Genomic DNA, 17,405 nt, shown 5'->3' with positions numbered 1-17,405 from the left:
ATGATTTTTTTTTCTTGAGCAATGGCGGATGAAGAAGAAGAAGAAGAAGAAGAAGAAGAAGAAAGCAGGGGCGGACCAAGAAGAAGAAGAAGAAGAAGAAGAAGAAGAAGAAGAAGAAGAAAGCAGCACGAAGAACAGATGGGAAGAACAAAAATGGAGGAAACGGCGCTGAAGAGGAAATTTTTTTCCCGATTTTTGTATTTTAGGGTTTATAGTGGTTGGGTCAAAGTGGTAAAATAAAACTTTGGGGCAAAGTATTAAAAGTAAAGTTTAGGATCAAAGTGTTAAAAATAAAACTTGAGGGCAAAGTATTAAAAATAAAATAGAAGACTAAAGTGTCAAAAATGAAACTATTGGGCAAGCTCAAAGCTCCTTAATCACTAATCAAATTTAGTCACCTCTACTCAATAATTAAAACTTGAATCACCTCTCTTCAATTTTAAAACTTAGAAGTCACTTATAATTAAATGACCCTTTTTTCTTTGTATAAAACGTGTCCCATTACTGAGTCAGACAAAAACCCCACATCAACTACATCTTCTCCCTCGGTTTTGCCGATGTTTATCTTTTTCTCTGGCACCTATGTCTCCTCCATCGTCTTCTTCTTCCCAACAAACAACTTTACGAATCGGCATAATTGGGTTTGGTCCCTTTGCGCAGTTTTTGGCCAAAACTCTGATGAAACAAGGCCATTTTATCAGTGCAACTTCAAGATCAGATTATTCAGATTTGTGCACAAATTTGGGCATCCTATTCTTCAGGTAGTACAAAAGCATGAAGATAATAATGTTAAAGTAATCAGTCATGGAGATTTACAAGTTAGCTTAGAAGAGAAATGAGAGAGTCGGTTATGAGGAAGAGAACTGAAAAAATATCTATTCAATTCTGTGTAAATGATACAATGCTAAGACTACTTATAGACAGCTAATTCTACATGTGTACAGCTCATCATTTAACAAACTCAATCATTAAGTAACTAACTATCTTGATATCTACACTACTAACAAACACACCTTTAAGTTAATTACAGTGGTCCCTACACTAACTAACTTCTACACTCCTCCTCAAGCTGATGGAGGAAAATAGATTTTTCATCCCCAGCTTGGTAATAAGGTACTCATATTGTGGTGTGCATAAGCTCTTGGTCAGATCTGCAGGCTGCTCCCTTGTGCCAATATGCAAAGTTTGAATTAGCCCTTCTTGTATCTTCTCTCTGACAAAGTGACAATCAATGTCTATATGTTTAGTTCTTTCATGAAATATTGGATGAGCTGCTATTTGAATGGCAGCTTTGCTTTGACAAAACAACTGAACTGGTAGTTCCACAGCCACACCTAACTCCTTAAACAAACCAGCTAACCAAGTGACTTCTGCTACTATCATTGCCATACTTCTGAACTCTGCTTCAGTTGAACTCCTTGAAACTGTGCTTTGTTTCTTTGACTTCCATGAGATGAGTGCATTGTCAAGCTTCACTAAGTAACCAGTTACAAACCTTCTAGTTTCAGTACAAGATGCCCAATCACAGTCACAAAATGCTGTCAAACTTAGTTTTCCACCTGCTGGCATAAACAGCCCCAATCCTGAACTCCCTTTAATGTATCTTGCTACTCTTAATGCTGCATCCATATGACTTTGTTTAGGTGTATCCATATATTGGCTAAGCACCTGAACCACAAAAGCAAAGTCTGGCCTTGTCATGGTCAGATACAAAAGTCTTCCCACAATTCTTTGATAACTGCTCCTGTTCTCTAGTAGGGGATCATTACAATCTTCAGGCTTCTTGACAACTTCATCATACTCAACTGAAGTTAGTTTATGATTGAATTCCAAAGGTGCGAAAGCAGTTTTTCCACCTGATAATCCCAATTCAGACACCAATTCGAGAGCATATTTTCTTTGACACATATGTATGCCTTTCTCAGACCTAGAGAATTCAATTCCTAAGAAGTACCTTAATTCACCAAGGTCCTTCATCTTGAACTTCTCTTGAAGATTCTTCCTTGCTTGCTGAATTAATTTCAAGGAACTGCCAGTGACTAACAAGTCATCAACATATACTAGAACTACTACTAAGTCCTCCTCAATCTTCTGAGTAAATAGGGAGTAGTCATAATGGGATTGAACAAAGACCAAACTGATCAAGGCTTCAGTGAGCTTGATATTCCACTGCCTGGGAGCCTGTTTTAGGCCATATAATGATTTATGTAGCCTGCATGCTTTATGCTTAGACCCCCTGGGCTTGAAAAGCCATCTGGAACTTGCATGTACACTTCTTCAACAAGATCACCCTGAAGAAAGGCATTATGAACATCCATTTGGTAAATGAACCACTTGGAAGAGGCAGCAAGAGCAACCACTGATCTTACAGTGACCATCTTGGCAACAGGAGAAAAGTTTCATTGAAGTCAAGGCCTTCTTGCTGACTGAACCCCTTAGCTACCAGCCTAGCTTTATATCTTTCCACTTCACCATTGGATTTGTACTTCACCTTAAAGACCCACTTACAGCCAATAGGAACCTTGCCAGGGGGCAGGTCAACAATAGACAAAGTGTGATTCTCCTCAAGTGCAGAAATTTCTTATTTCATAGCAGCCACCCACAGAGGATTTGTGCTTGCCTCAGCAAAGGATTTAAGTTCAATAATAGCAGAATAAGCAGCAAGAGATGCTGCATACTGAGGACTAAGATGATCATAACACACATAGTTGGAAACAGGATATGTGCAGAGTGATTTTGCCCCAATGTAATCACTCTTCAAAACAGGAGGTTTAGAGGACCTGGATGATCTTCTAGGGTCAGCTGATGAGGTGGTAAGACTGGGAGATGATGGAATAGATGGAGGCAAAGGAGGTGGATCATAAGTGTCATCTGACTGAGGGATAGGATCAGATGAAGAAGTATAAGGAGTAGGATTAGGATAGTGAGAACTAGGAATGGAGGTATCAGTGGAGGTAGATATGTCATGATAGGTGGGAACATCTAGAACAGGAAATAAGGGGGAAACAGACTGAGTAGGATTGTGGAACGGAAACACATCCTCTCTAAAGTGCATATCCCTACTGACAATAAATGACTTAGAACTTAGATCATACATGTAGTATCCTTTTTGAGTAGAGGAGTAGCCTAGGTGAACTGCAGGAACAGCTCTTGGGCTGAACTTGTCTGAGCCTTTGACTACTGTGACATATCCTAGACTACCAAATACCCTTAGATGCTGCAAGGAGGGGACTCTATGATAAAGCTTTTCAAAGGGAGACTTGCCATGCAAAAGTACTGTAGGCAGTCTGTTCAATAAGTACACAGCTGTGGACACACACTCCCCCCAGAACTTAAGTGGAACAAAACCTTGAAATCTCAGTGCCCTAGCCATGTCTAGAATGTATCCATGCCTTCTCTCAACTACACCATTCTGTTGAGGTGTATACACACAAGAGCTTTGATGAAGGACACCATTTTCTCTTAACAAAGGACAAACTTGATGATTGAAGAACTCTGTGCCATTGTCTGTCCTAAGGGATTTAATAGTGCACTTAAACTGTGTTTTAACCATCATGATAAAATCTCTGAGAAGCACAAGAACATCAGCTTTAGTAGTCATCAGGAAAATCCAAGTATATCTAGAATGATCATCCACAACAGTCATAAAGAACCTTTTTACCATCATGTGAGGGAACCCTATAAGGGCCCCAGACATCAACATGAACAAGATCAAAGGTAGAGATAGAACAGGAAGTACTCAGAGGGAAAGGTAATCTTGTTTGTTTAGCAATAGAGCAAACAGTACAAACATGGTCTTTCAGCATAGCATGATTCAGACCATAGACTTTCTTTAAAACTCTCAAAGGTGCATGACCTAACCTTCTATGCCATAATGAAGTAAAGTCACTATCACTAGACACATGAAGAGATTTGTAGGCATTGCTATCAGTTTTATTTGCAGTACTACTAGAATGATCAATAGTACTACTATAATGAGCAGCATTATTTACACAGGTATCAGCAGGTGCAGCTGTAGCACCAGTTTTTCCCCATAAATCTTCAATTGTTCCTTTGAAATGTTCTCCTTTTAGAATGTATAAACCATCTGCTTCTCTACCAATCCCTATCACCTTCCTAGAGTTCCTGAAACAAACAGAAATCAGGATAGAAGGCAGCAACACATTTGAGTGCCTTAGTGATCTTAGATACTGAGAGTAGATTGTACTTCAACTCAGGGACATATAAGACATCTTGCACAGTCTTAGTCTGAAACACAATTGACTCTCCTGATTTTTGAATAGAAGCTTGTTCACCAGTAGGCAGATACACTTTGCTTTTAAGTGGATAAGGTATACTTTTTGTGTTGCCTAGTAGATTTTCATTGTGCACCATATGATTAGTTGCACCTGTGTCAACTATCCAGTTATAGTCAGCTAGACTAGATAAGAGAGCAGCAATGATACCTGAACCAGATGACTTGGTTCCTGAGGTTCCAACTTGAGTCATATTGGCAGCCTGCTCTGCTTCCTTCCCTTTGTCTAGCATAGTCACAATCTGGGAATACTGATTAGGTGTGAATCCAGGAGGTGCTAGTGAGAGTTGAGAAAAAGCAGCTTGAGGATAACTCTGATAAGGGCCATAACCATGAGGATAGCCTTGTGGATAGACCTGTTGAGGTGGTGCATAGTGGTGTGGTACATAGCCTTGTGAGTAGTGTGGAGCTGGTTGAAAGTTCCCTTTGGATGATTGGGGATAGTAAGGAGTATAAGGAGTGTAAGGATGATATTGATTGGCATTTTGAAAGTTGGTAGTTGGAGGCTGAAATTCACCAGTAGAGACATTGTTAGCATGTGCATTGTTCTTCTTCTTGAAATTATAGTCAGGTGGATAACCATGAAGTCTATAGCAGTCATCTGCTGCATGCCCCTTTATATGGCAAAACTCACACTGCTGATTAGACTTATCTATCTTGTTTCTGTCAAAGTTATTCTTATTGTCATAGTGATGTTTAGGCTCAAAATGAGGTCTTGGTTTGAAACTTTTGTGTGGCATTCTGTGACTTAGTAAAGCAGTTAAATCAACTCCACCATTAGAACCATTGGAACTTCCTCCATTGTGACTCATTCTCTGACTTTCTACATTCAATATCATAGCATAAGCTTGGTTAATAGTTGGAGTTGGAACAACCATCAATACCTGACTTCTAGCCTGGGCATAGGATTCATTTAAGCCCATGAGAAATTGTCACAGTTTTTGTTGCTGAAAGTGTTCAGCATATTGTTTGGATTCAGGACATGCACATGAAGGAGGTGGCATTAATTCCTCAAACTCATCTCTCAATGCTTTCAATTTCGAAAAATACACAGACACTGAGTCCACGCCTTGAGTCAAGGTTGCTATCTCTCTATGAAGATAGTATGCTCTTGATGCATTAACCTTGTTAAACCTTTCTTTTAGGTCCTCCCAGACTTTATAAGCATCAGAGGCATAAATCACAGTACTAATCAAATCTTTAGACACTGTGTTCATAATCCAAGCTAGAACAATAGCATCACATCTATCCCAAAGTTCATGAAGACTAGAATCATACATTTCTTTCTTACATGTACCTAGCACAAAACCTAATTTGTTTTTACCACGTAAAACTAACTTCATAGATTTACTCCATAGAGAATAGTTCTCAGATCCTTGAAGTTGAACAGAAATTAGAACCAAACCTTGAGTAGCTGAAGGATGAATATACAGAGGATGATTATGATGAACCTGATCCTCTAATTGAGTAGTTTCTTGAGTCTGTTCATCAGGTACATCCCAGTTGTTGTTGCGCATTGGATTTCCATCATTCACCGCCATTGTTTCTTCAAAAAATTGCTCGATTCTACAGAGATTATTGAACACTCAACTGAATTTAAAAGCACACTAGGAGAATGAACTACAGATATGCGAGAATCAACCAGAAAACTCAAAATTTTTGTGGAGTTTCTCGATCGACTTGTAGCTCGCCTTTAATGTCTTCTTCTTCCTAAATCTAGACTGAAAACAGTTGTGAATCTAACCTAAAAGCTCTGATACCATGTTAAAGTAATCAGTCATGGAGATTTAGAAGTTTTGAAGAAGAATAAGTTAGCTTAGAAGAGAAATGAGAGAGTCGGTTATGAGGAAGAGAACTGAAAAAATATCTATTCAATTCTGTGTAAATGATACAATGCTAAGACTACTTATAGACAGCTAATTCTACATGTGTACAACTCATCATTTAACAAACTCAATCATTAAGTAACTAACTATCTTGATATCTACACTACTAACAAACACACCTTTAAGCTAATTACAGTGGTCCCTACACTAACTACTACACTAACTAACTTCTACAAATAATGGTAAAAAACACACCTGAACTATCAACCTTTCGCAAGTTTCACACCCTGATGATGAGCTTTTCCCTTTTCTTACCTGAACTATCACCATCGTTGTATTAAAACACACCCGATTGAGTAGATGGCGATAGTTTAAGTAGGAAAAGGAAACAACTAATAGTTGACCTAGTCAGCTTTGAGGTGTGTTTACATACAATAGATAGTGATAGTTCTGGTAGGAAAGGAAAAGCTGATAGTTGGCCTATTCAGCTTCGAGGCATGTTTACATACTTAGATGGTAATAGTTTAGGTAGAAAAAGGGAACAGAGCGCGAAACTCGTAAAAAAGTGATAGTTTAGGCGTGTTTTTGACCATCATTTCGAGAATGAATAATTTACCGGTAATTGAGGGCTTTTGCCGTTTATTTCATGCGCAGGGATATTGGTGCATTTCTGGAATCTGACAATGATATTATTATGATTAGCACATCCATCCTGTCTCTATCACGAGTTGTGGAGTCCATACCATTCCATTGTCTCAAACGGCCTACACTTTTCATCGATGTGCTCTCTGTGAAAGAACACCCAAAAGATGTCCTTTTGCGAGTATGCAATTCACACTCACATTGCTAGCTGCTTCATATACTTTGGTAGATTGAACATTCCATTTTCGTTAACAATATGTGTTTGAAAGATACTGCCCGAGGAGTGCGACTTGCTGTGTACGCACCCAATGTTTGGACCGGAAAGTGGGAAAGATGGATGGACAGACTTGACTTTTATGTATGACATGGTTCGAATTAGAGATCAACATCTGTGCTCCAGCTTTCTGCAAATCTTCTCAACTGAAGTAAGAAGCAGAAATATGCTCAGAGTTCATTCTGTTACAAACTCCTTAAGCTAAAATTTTCCTGTACTGCACTAATCTTCTATCTGTTGCAGGGTTGCAAAATGCTGGAAATGACTTGTGAAGAGCATGATAGATTGGCTGCTCGAAGTCAATTTCTCACTCACACAATTGGCAGGTAATTTGTGTCACCTACTAGTTTGAGACTATAATTGTAGAGAAGAGGTCATCACATTAAGTATTAACTTTATTCAGCTTAACAGGATCTTGGTGGAAATGGAGGTTGAATCCACGCCCATAGACACAAAGGGATTTCAGAAACTTGTTCAAGTGGTAATTATGTAACCTTGACTCCATGGAGAATATTTATTTTTCTAGATTACACTTATGGAAGATTAAGCATGCAAGCACATTCATCATCTACAAGTAATTTTCAACTTCCGGGACCTCTGATTTTTTATCACACTAAAATTGGACAACATGCAGAAGGAGAGCTCAGCTAAAGATAGTTTTGATCTGTTCAGCGGGCTATTCATCCACAATAGGTTTGCCAGGCAACAGGTATATACTCTTTTCGTATTCTGCAACTGAATCATAATTTCTTAGTACTATCAGAAGAGAAGAAACACTGAACGCAAGCTTATGGTGCAGATGAAAAATTTAGAAGTAGCAATAGAGAAACTTCAAGAGAGATCGAAGGAGCTGCAGGATCCCATCATATCGAAGTTGTAACCACTGTTGAATGATGTCGATGAATGGGAACTCTATAACTCACTTTCTTGGTCTTGTGATGTTTCACTGCTTGTATCATTAAGATGATATTTTTTTGGCAACTTTTGCTGATACATTTCTTACGAAATCAATTTAGACAATGTACACTAGGCCTGTGCACAAATCGGTTCAATCCGAATTTCCGAACCGATTCGAAACAATTCGGATAATTCAATTTGGATAATACAATTCGATTTCAATTTACAAATGCAATTGTAAAATATTACAGTTTAACGGTTCGGATACGGTTGGCTGCAATTATCAACCGAACCGATCCGAACAAACCGAATTTATATGCCACAAGTAACTAATATGACTAATTTGGTATATGTAATGTGGTGTTGGCGGATTTGTATGCTTGCACAAGTTTTCAAGCTCTTGTTTTGTTATTTATATGCTATTATGCTTGCAAGTTTATGATTTTTTCTTGGTTAATATCTTGGTTATACGGCTGCAAATTTAGGATCTCATGAGTTTTTGTTATATTTACTCTAAAATTGAAATGAAATAGTTACTTGTTTAAATTTCGAATAAACCGAACAAATCGATTTGTGTAATCGAACCGAAATAATAAAAAACGAATCGAATTGAACCTAGAATGGATCAAGTTTGATTGAAAATTTTAAAAAGTCGAAATTCGAAATTTCAACTCGACGATGGCCAAAACCGAACCGAACCGATTCGTGCACAGGCCTAATGTACACTAAAAATGAGAGGATTCATTTTTTAAGTTACAAATAAAAGTTTCATTGCTTGTACCATTAAGATGATTTTTTTTGTTTGATTACCATATATTGTTATGTTAATTTTTCTATGCAACTCTTTCGAAAACTCTTCCAGAAAAATCAATTTGGACAATGAACCCTAAGGTGAATGGCTTCTTGTTAAAACCCGATAATAAAATTGTTGATTCTCAATTTATACAACCTGGAGCAACTATTTCTCAAAAAATCTAATTAATAAGCGGTGTAAACAGCTACCAAAACTAACTTTTGCGCATTTTTGCATAAATGTTTTATCCTTTTCCTCGATTGGACTAATTACAGGATTCTCAGTTTTGAAAGTACCTGCATTCAGCCACTTAAGACAAACAAAGCTCGTCATTGTTCGGTGTTATTAGTATCAGACTTGTTGCAATACGTTCCTATATTTCACTTTATCTTCAGCAAAAACAATTTTTACAGTTTTTCTTGCAAAGATGTTCAAGTGCAACTAAAGCCAATTTTGAGTGTTATGGACCTCAACCATTACAACTTCTGGGTAATCGGAATACCCAGTGCAATGTTGTATTCAGTTAACAGTGTTCTGGTGTAGTTTCAGTCAGCTTTTACTCTCGGCAAAGTAGATCGAGTCTCTGAATCACAAAATTTTATTGGACGTGTGTCAAAATTTATCAACTGTGTATATATTAACATGCTAAAAGGTAAATGATACACACAGCAAGAGAATCAAAACTGCTGCTTAATTATGCTAGAAAGTAGAGGAAAAGACAAGGAAGTGACACTGTTACTATTGATTGTTGATTTCGTCAGTATTGGTATCTTCTGGTGTATTGCAACCAACGGCAGCAGGATTTGCAGAATCTGGAGCAAGATCAGAAACTTGCTCACGCTTCCGAGCCTGTAATCCTGTAAGTCGTGCAAGGTCGATCCATTGCTGTGGAAGAAGAGATACAGAATTATTAATCGATACAGAATTATTAATCATTAGCAAACGGGAAAATTACTTATCAACAATGAGATGATCAGTAAAACAAGGCGAATAACTTAAACGTTACAAATTTTACAATAAGAAACAGCTCAAGTGTGAAATAGTCATTGAACTCTTATGTTGTGAATGAAATTAGCCAAGAGGCCATGGTGGAGGGCAAGTTTGCCAGAGAATAATGCGCTAGACCCGGAGTAGGAGCGTGTGAGGCATGAATTGGGTAAGGGGGAAATAAATGAATACTCCCTCTGTTCCAAATACTTGTCACGTTTCGCTTCTCGAGAGTCAATTTGACTAATCTTCAGAGCTAATTGGCTTGATATAATATTTTGAAACTAAACTTTAGGTATTCGAAAACTACGTGAAAAGTACTATAAGTTGCAGTTTTTCTCATATTAATATGATCAAAAAGATACTTAATTAAATTGCTGGTCAAAGTTTATGTAGTTTGACTCTCGAAAAAAGAAATGTGACAAGTAATATGGGGCAGAGGAGTAGTTGTATGATAGGGAAAATTAGGTAAGCAATGGTATTTACAATTCCCTGGTCCCTCTGATCCCCTTTTCTGGTTTTCTCCCCCCTTCTCTGTTCTTAGGGATGGCAATAGGGCGGGGCGGGTCAAGTCTTCCCCTGTTAAAGTTTTGCCCTGCCCTGCACCATTTAACTGTCTGCCCTATTTAGATTCAGCCCCGCCCTGCCCCGTTTAGCCCTGTTTAGCCCTGCCCCGTGTAGCCCCTATTTACATGTTCTTTGATTTCGTTATCAAAATTTAATATTTCTTTCGATTTAATAATTTTAACATCATCTTTTTTTTTTTTTTTTTTTTTTGTAGTTTTCTAATTTTCTCCAAGAAGGCAATAAACTAATTAAATACAGCATTCAAACTTATAACAGCAAAAGCTAAATGCAGTATTCAAAGTTTCCAGCAAATTAAGCAAATGATAAGAACAAGGTATTTAGCAGTTACATTTCTCTTCATTTCAGTACTCAAAGTTGAAAAATTAGAAGTCCAAACTGGAATCATATTCATATCCTAAATTAACAGAGATGTAAAACAGAGGACACCCAGTTAACAAAATAAATTCTTGGACCAAAACACTTGAAAACTTAATAACTTCATAATTTAATCCAATGTTATTGATCACAAACTTGATACCCATTGGTGGTTGAACAAGTTTAACACTACCCGTTTGATTAAGAAAATCAATATTCTCAATAGACTAAAAGAAGCCTGAGCTTAGACCCGCCCTACCACCTGCCCTGCCCCGTTTCATATTTTGAAAATAAAAGCTTTGACCTGCCCCGCCCCGTCCTGCCCTGTTTAAGCATTCCCCTGCACTGCCTCGTTTAATCTTTGCCCGGCCCTGCCCTGCCCCAATAGCCATCCCTATCTGTTCTTCTCGGTCTCTCTCCTTCTCTTTTAGGTATAATTCTGTTGCTACAGTCTAGTCCCTTATTAGTGTTTGTATGACTATTTGTTCGGTTCATTATCGGAGGATTGCTTGAATCAGTAGGGTACATTACCCTGGTTTGAATCTAATTGGTTTTGCTTGGTGACGTTACTGTAAATTATTACATCTTTACTTCAGAACTGCTATGAGGATAGAGGGATCTTTTCTTGAAAGAAAAGCAGTATCTCCTACTATGTTTCTAAGACTGAGAGTCAATTTTTCTTGCAATAAAAAAGGCTAATTAGGAAACAGGACAAAAGATAAAGAGTGGAAGATACAACAATAAAGAATGGGAAATCCAAATAGAAGGTTTTCAAGTGGAGATGATAAAGGGGCGGGCACATTTTCCACCAAGTCTCGAACCGCACGCAGCTAGCCCTCGGGAACAGATTAAATAACTAAAAGGTATTACCCTGAGGAGACCCTCATAAAGACTAATCTTTTAGATTCCATTATCATTAACCTACACAACTGTTTACTGGGGATACTGATGAAAGAAGTTTATGGTTGGTTACTTGTGAAAAAGAAAAGAAAAGAAAAGATTTAACTTCAAAGAATTTTAGAAGTATCTAACCTGGGTTCCCCAATAGGAGTTGATCGTTCGAACAACAAAAGAAAGCATATTTACAAGTAATGTTTGGTCAGAAAATAGATCTGAAATCCGGTGCTCTACCAATCCTGCAATAACCTGCATTTTGAGCATATTATTATTATGTTCAGTTGAACCTCAAACACCTTAATAGAAAGCTAAGGAAATCATTGTCAGATAGGTGTTTTTAAAGTAATTGCTACTATAATGTTTTGAGCGGAAGCTCGTGTCAAACATATTACAATAGTAAAGATGAAGGGACCAAAGTTGATTAAGAATCAGATTTTCATAAGCTCCATGAAGCACCAGAACAAGTTCAACGTTATCGATGTTGGCCTTTGAAAAAGATACAAAACCCTTGATTTAGGGTCAATTTTGAAACAAAATGACAGCAAAGATCATGTCCAATTCGACATGATTATGGCAGAAACATCATCCAGAAAAATCCTTAAAATGTGCAGGAGCTAGAGATGGCAGCCCAGTCTCCAATAAAACCAGCAGCTATATTACCCAAAATATTGTTTAAAAATATACTGGCACATTCCATGTTTAACCAAGATTTCCAATGAAAATAGATAATCATCATCTTGGATTTGAAAGCAGTGGTATGAAATATTAAACTGTCAAATATATGTATCCGGATGTTCAAGGTACCTGATAACGCAGATTTGCAGATGTACCAAGAAATGATGAATACACAAGCGCTGTTTTCAATATTGGGGATCGCTTGTTCTTTTGGACAGTAGTAAAGGTCGGATTTAATGCTTTGCGCATTGCAAACAAGATATTTGATGAAGCAACTGCGCCGATGCTAGAAATAAATCCCACACCGGCCAATTTAAGGCCACCAACAATCACAGACGCAACTCTGTGACTCACATTCCAGTCCCTTCCAACAAGACTTTTCTGAAAAGCATTATCTGGGATGGAACCCAGGAGACCTTTCAATACTTCGATGCTCTCAGGCGCATCAACATCATTAGCAACTGGCAAGAAAGAAATCGTTGGAGCAGGAAGCCACACTGTGAAAAAATCCACAACTATACCCCTGAGAGTGTCTGTAATAACATAATCAAGCTCTTCAACAAAATTCTGTTTACGCTTCTCATACTGTGCGAAGAGAGTAGTTGTTATTGATATAGATTCTTCAATAGCTAATCGATGTAGAAATTTAGGATCGGCCAACAATCTCTCTCTAAAACCCTGCATCAAAATGAGCTTCTTTTCAACTTCAAACCAACTCAGCATTTTCTTTATACACAAGTACAAGCCTAAAACAAGAAAATAAAGTAGAAAAAAACAATGTCCTTTTTTTTTCTTTCTTTGTTCATTCTCTTTCTCCTTCTGTTGGTGAACGGGTGGTTAAAGAGTAGAAGTCTATAATAGCACACCTGAAAGCGATCTGTTAAATCTGAAATGAAAGGATATTGCTCTAGATCAAAAAAGTTCTGCAGCACTTCCGGGGATACCAGGCCAAGATCTAGTCCATTTTGGAGGTCCTGAAAAAAGTAAGATGTTACAGTAATGAGATCAAGTTCATCAGAGTACAATTCAACAAAATATGCACAATTACTAGTACGTAACAATTTTTTAACAGTTGCAGTATCACACTCTGAAATTGCAACCAGTATCTTAGTTGAAATTTGAAGCCAAAGGTAGTTATAACTTCAAACTTTCTGCTATGAAGTGTTAATTAACCCAAACAGATGGGACATTAGGAAAATAGGAAGAGGAATATGTAGTCCATAGATGTTAGCATTGTAGCTACAGGATCCATGACTCAACAATCTCACTGGAACCCCGCCAAAAAAGTGCTAAAGTTCCCATGGCTTTGGTTCAATGGAAAAGAAGTATAGAGCCGGATGTATGGCAGGGGCAGGTCACAGGTTTGAATCCTGACTAGTTAAGTGGAGAAATGTAGAAAGTGAGCCCATTATCCACCAAATTTTGAAGCTGAAAAACAGAGGATTTTTTGGTTACAATAGAAAAGTGCAATTTGATTCAAATACATAAATGAAAAAATATACATGTTTTAAGAATGAAGTTTCTTGCCCAATACATCCAACAGTTCCTTGTGCCACTTAGTTCAATTTTATCTCAATTACTCTCTACAAATATGAAGATGTGATATTTTACATCAGGGAAGACAAGACTTGTGTCATTCTTACTTACTGATAAAACATCAAAAGGGCAAGCCCCTTTTCAATGATGCTTTTGGGACCTAAAAGAATGTTAAACAGACATCATTATCCAATCTTAAACCGATTGTAATGTAAGAACGTAACAGGGTGCTGCACTTTATTGGTCTAGCAATCAGCATAAAGGACGGTGGTCAACCTGTAATGATTATGCAACTTGTAACCCTTTTACTTCTGGAAATTGTTTAGTACATTTGTAGTAAGAGATCTTTCAATGAATACCTAATATTTTCTGCATACAAAAAATGCTCAGGAAGCCATGTCAACAAAATGGAATAGAAATTATGAATGAGTAACTTCAAACAAGATAAGGTAGAACTAAAATTCCCACTTCTGTTTACTAACTGAGAGCGGGATTCTACAACCAGATTATCTCAGGTCCTTCATTAGATATAAGTCAATTCAGAAAGCAAAAAACCATAATACGCGCTGAGGAATTCCTACCAGCAGACTTCTTGTACTCAAAGTGAACTTACTAAGTGCTCTCCTTTGTCCTTTTGTTCATGTCGTTCACAAATCCCCAAGTAGAAGTCTCTAAAATGTGGTATGAAAGTCTTGGACTAAGACTCTTGTAACATTTATAAGAGGTTTGGTCAATTTGTATACTTTTTCTTTGGTCAATTCTCATCTAACAAGCTTTTAATATTCATCATTTCTAAAATTTTCTATAACATACAAGCTACTACGGAAACCGAATTCTTAAGAACTCAGGCAACAAGAAGCATTGGTAGATCTTGTTACATAACTGATGTTTTGGTTATTAACCATCTCATACCTTCAAGCTCCATATCATTTAAAGCCTGACAAACTCAGTTAGCAGGAAACTATTTATGTTCGACTGCAGCCAATATATGAGTTTAGACGCTGAGTTAGTTATAGCCTTTCAACTCGAAGAATAAATAACTAACCTGAGGTAAGGCTTCTCGTCTCCTGCCAGCTGCATTCATCACACGGGCAATTTCTGCACGATCAAAACAATTTCTGCTACAAGGTCTAGCTGCAGAGTACCACAGGAAATCAGCAACAGGAACTTCTCCCTCCCTCCTTAGCCATTGTCTTTCAGGGTCAAGTAGTATGACAATTTGATTTTTCTTTTGTATCTTCCTTGAAATTCTAGCAGGCACCCCGGTCCCTCTTGATCCATACATGACATGGCTGGCACCTGTGACAACTACAAGCAGACCGGCCGCTCCATCATCCGTCACTGTTTTTAAAACTATCTGGGACATGTTGTACTCCTCAACAACTCTTGCTTGTGCAGAGAGATATGAGCTTGGTCCAAAAGGAGTAGGCTGGTTCAGCATATTTACATCAACGGATGATCTGCGTGACATAGACGTAAAGCCTGAGATGAAACCAGAACCAGCTGGAGGAGCATATTTCTTATGATCAGCTTTTGAAAGCCCCCGAATACCTTCTGCTTGAACTGTTCGTAGAACCTAGTCCAGAACAACCAGAAAATTTATCACTTTCATCCTTAACTTATGAAACTAAAGAAACTTGATCAATGCAGAGCACTATCAGACAGTGAAAAGAATTGGAATTTATAGAACAAAGAAATCTTCCATGATAACAAAAAGAGTCGATCTTTTTTCGGCTGATCATCTTGCAAGCATAGCGCATAAGAATGAGCTCAGGTAATATTGTCTGCTAATTTTTTGTCTGGGTTCATAAATATTTCTAGTTCATGCCCATCAACTAATAGATGAAGACACAGATAATAAGTACCTCTAGAGGCAAACCACATGCGACCAGCCGAACCCCATTGTCGCGACAATAAGTCAATAAGGGTTCATACTCCTGCCAATATTGAGTTGGCCAATGTGCTACATAGGATTTCAAACTCTCTCCATCAATCCTGCAATATCAAGTGCCTAACATTAGATATATGTCTCATACAAAAATTTCAATGCAGCTAATTTTCTCTTCCATTAGATGTAATAACAAGTGCATAATAACAAACTCTTTCATAACAAGATCATACAACTCTAAACAAGACTTATTCCACAACTTCACATATAAATTAAGGACATTTGTAAGGTCATTAAGATCAATATATCTTCTCAGGTGAACCTGGAAAATCTACGCCAACTAACACAATCAAACTGACAGTTCCCATCGCATTTTTCACAATTTAAGTCTGTAGAACCATTTTTTATTGAGATAATGGTCAGAAACACACCTGAAGTATCCCTTTTTCGCGAGTTTCCTACCTGAAATATCACATATTTGCATTTCCTACCTAAACTATCACCAACTATTTATCAAAACACACCTTGCAGTTGATAAGACCCAAGTGTTTGAATACAATCGCTAAAAGGCACGTGACAGCTTAATTTGCCCATAAAATTTCATCCACCTGGTAGCTAACTCATTTTGATAAATAGTTGGTAATAGTTCAGGTAGGAAACTTACAAAAAAAAATGATACTTTGGGTATGTTTTTGACCATTATGTCTCTTTTACTCTTGAAGAAACACTAGGATAACCAAATTATGGATATACTTCTTACTTTCTAGCCATGTATTGATTGAGCTGTTGTTGTAAATTAGAGGGAAATGCTTCTAAAGCCAACGAAATCGACTTCTCAGCATCAGCACATCTCTTCCTCAAATTCTTCACAATCTCAAGTTCCACTTCCTTATCATCTCGAGTTGGAACTTGCTCAGCTTCACCTAAATACACAACTCTAGCATTCATAAGCTTCTCCCATACCTTCTTCTTATCCTTCCCTAAAGCTAAAGGCTCTCCAATTACCGTCGCATCATAAATCCTCGAATTTATCGCTTCCTCCGTCTTAACAGGCGGCGGATAATCCGGCGGAGGTTGCGGCGTAATTTCAGGGGGTGGTTTGTCGTCAGCTCTGGCAATTGCAGAACGGAGAGAATAAAGTCCGATGGTGAGAAGAGGCATGAGAAGTACATTACGCCTTGTAGCTGAGGTGTTTCGCTTCAGAATTACTTCGTCGGAGTTATCGGTAGAACAACGGACTGAAATGCTGACGTGGCTATGCTCGTGAACTAAGCCACCGGGGAAATTAAGTCTATGTGGCCGGAGTAGAGTTGCCGGTGGGACATGTAAGTGAAGTGATCTAAAAGAGGTGTGGGCCTTCATTTTTCACGTTGAAGGCTTTTAAGAACTCGGGGGCAAATCCTACATGGTCAGCGCAACTGCAATTGCACCAAATGATGACCAATCCAATCAATCGTTTTGAACCTTTTAAACTTTTCTCAAGATTATGTTTTTTTTTTTTTTTTCTCTTCTTCTTTTTATAACTCGATAAATATATAAGTGCAAATAGAAAGAGAGAGAAAATAAACAACGATAACTGAGGGAAAATACTTACATGCCCTCCACTGGTTGGCAAATAACGTCTCTATATAAATGAGGTTAGTTAATAAATAATTTATTACTCCCTCCGTCTCAAAACATTTGTCGTCTTTACTAAAATACTTATCGTTTTATTTATTCAAGATAAAATTAAGTAGTTTTTTTTTTCATTTTAC

At 37.7% G+C, this 17,405-nt stretch overlaps 2 protein-coding genes across 4 annotated transcripts; one reads left to right on the top strand and one right to left on the bottom strand.

Moving 5' to 3' along the window:
- Window positions 1–522: 522 nt before the first annotated feature.
- LOC132611240 (arogenate dehydrogenase 1, chloroplastic-like) lies at window positions 523–8,059 on the top strand. Of its 3 annotated transcripts, none has more exons than XM_060325664.1 (7): window positions 523–761; window positions 6,823–6,943; window positions 7,032–7,187; window positions 7,280–7,362; window positions 7,448–7,517; window positions 7,671–7,745; window positions 7,836–8,059. In XM_060325664.1, exons 1-7 carry the CDS (start codon window positions 583–585, stop codon window positions 7,914–7,916), a joined length of 765 nt encoding a protein of 254 aa, XP_060181647.1. In that variant the 5' UTR covers window positions 523–582; the 3' UTR covers window positions 7,917–8,059. The 3 variants fall into 3 exon arrangements, with proteins under 3 accessions (XP_060181647.1, XP_060181649.1, XP_060181648.1); XM_060325666.1 differs by having other exon boundaries at window positions 6,775–6,943; XM_060325665.1 differs by lacking the exon at window positions 6,823–6,943.
- A 1,242-nt stretch (window positions 8,060–9,301) lies between these two features.
- On the bottom strand, window positions 9,302–17,172 carry LOC132609123 (protein RETICULATA-RELATED 6, chloroplastic). Its single transcript, XM_060322980.1, has 7 exons — window positions 16,412–17,172; window positions 15,629–15,758; window positions 14,809–15,339; window positions 13,094–13,201; window positions 12,357–12,905; window positions 11,688–11,801; window positions 9,302–9,611 (listed from the first exon to the last, which is right to left on the bottom strand). The coding sequence occupies exons 1-7, from the start codon at window positions 17,011–17,013 to the stop codon at window positions 9,465–9,467; spliced, it is 2,181 nt and encodes a 726-aa protein (XP_060178963.1). The 5' UTR covers window positions 17,014–17,172; the 3' UTR covers window positions 9,302–9,464.
- Window positions 17,173–17,405: the final 233 nt, after the last annotated feature.

This window comes from Lycium barbarum, chromosome 9, assembly GCF_019175385.1.
Source record: "Lycium barbarum isolate Lr01 chromosome 9, ASM1917538v2, whole genome shotgun sequence".
Classification (NCBI taxonomy): domain Eukaryota; kingdom Viridiplantae; phylum Streptophyta; class Magnoliopsida; order Solanales; family Solanaceae; genus Lycium; species Lycium barbarum.
This window is presented reverse-complemented; position numbering and strand designations above follow the sequence as displayed.

What these genes read in the sequence shown, in the direction of transcription:
- LOC132611240 (XM_060325666.1), top strand. Translation starts at nt 583, where the DNA reads ATGTCTCCTCCATCGTCTTCTTCTTCCCAACAAACAACTTTACGAATC. An exon ending in TTCAGAAACTTGTTCAAGTG is followed by an intron (nt 7,518 to 7,670) that starts GTAATTATGTAA and finishes GACAACATGCAG; the next exon opens with AAGGAGAGCTCAGCTAAAGA. An exon ending in ATAGGTTTGCCAGGCAACAG is followed by an intron (nt 7,746 to 7,835) that starts GTATATACTCTT and finishes CTTATGGTGCAG; the next exon opens with ATGAAAAATTTAGAAGTAGC.
- LOC132609123 (XM_060322980.1), bottom strand. Translation starts at nt 17,013, where the DNA reads ATGAAGGCCCACACCTCTTTTAGATCACTTCACTTACATGTCCCACCG. An exon ending in AATCAATACATGGCTAGAAA is followed by an intron (nt 15,759 to 16,411) that starts GTAAGAAGTATA and finishes TTGATATTGCAG; the next exon opens with GATTGATGGAGAGAGTTTGA. An exon ending in GACGAGAAGCCTTACCTCAG is followed by an intron (nt 13,202 to 14,808) that starts GTTAGTTATTTA and finishes TACTTTTTTCAG; the next exon opens with GACCTCCAAAATGGACTAGA.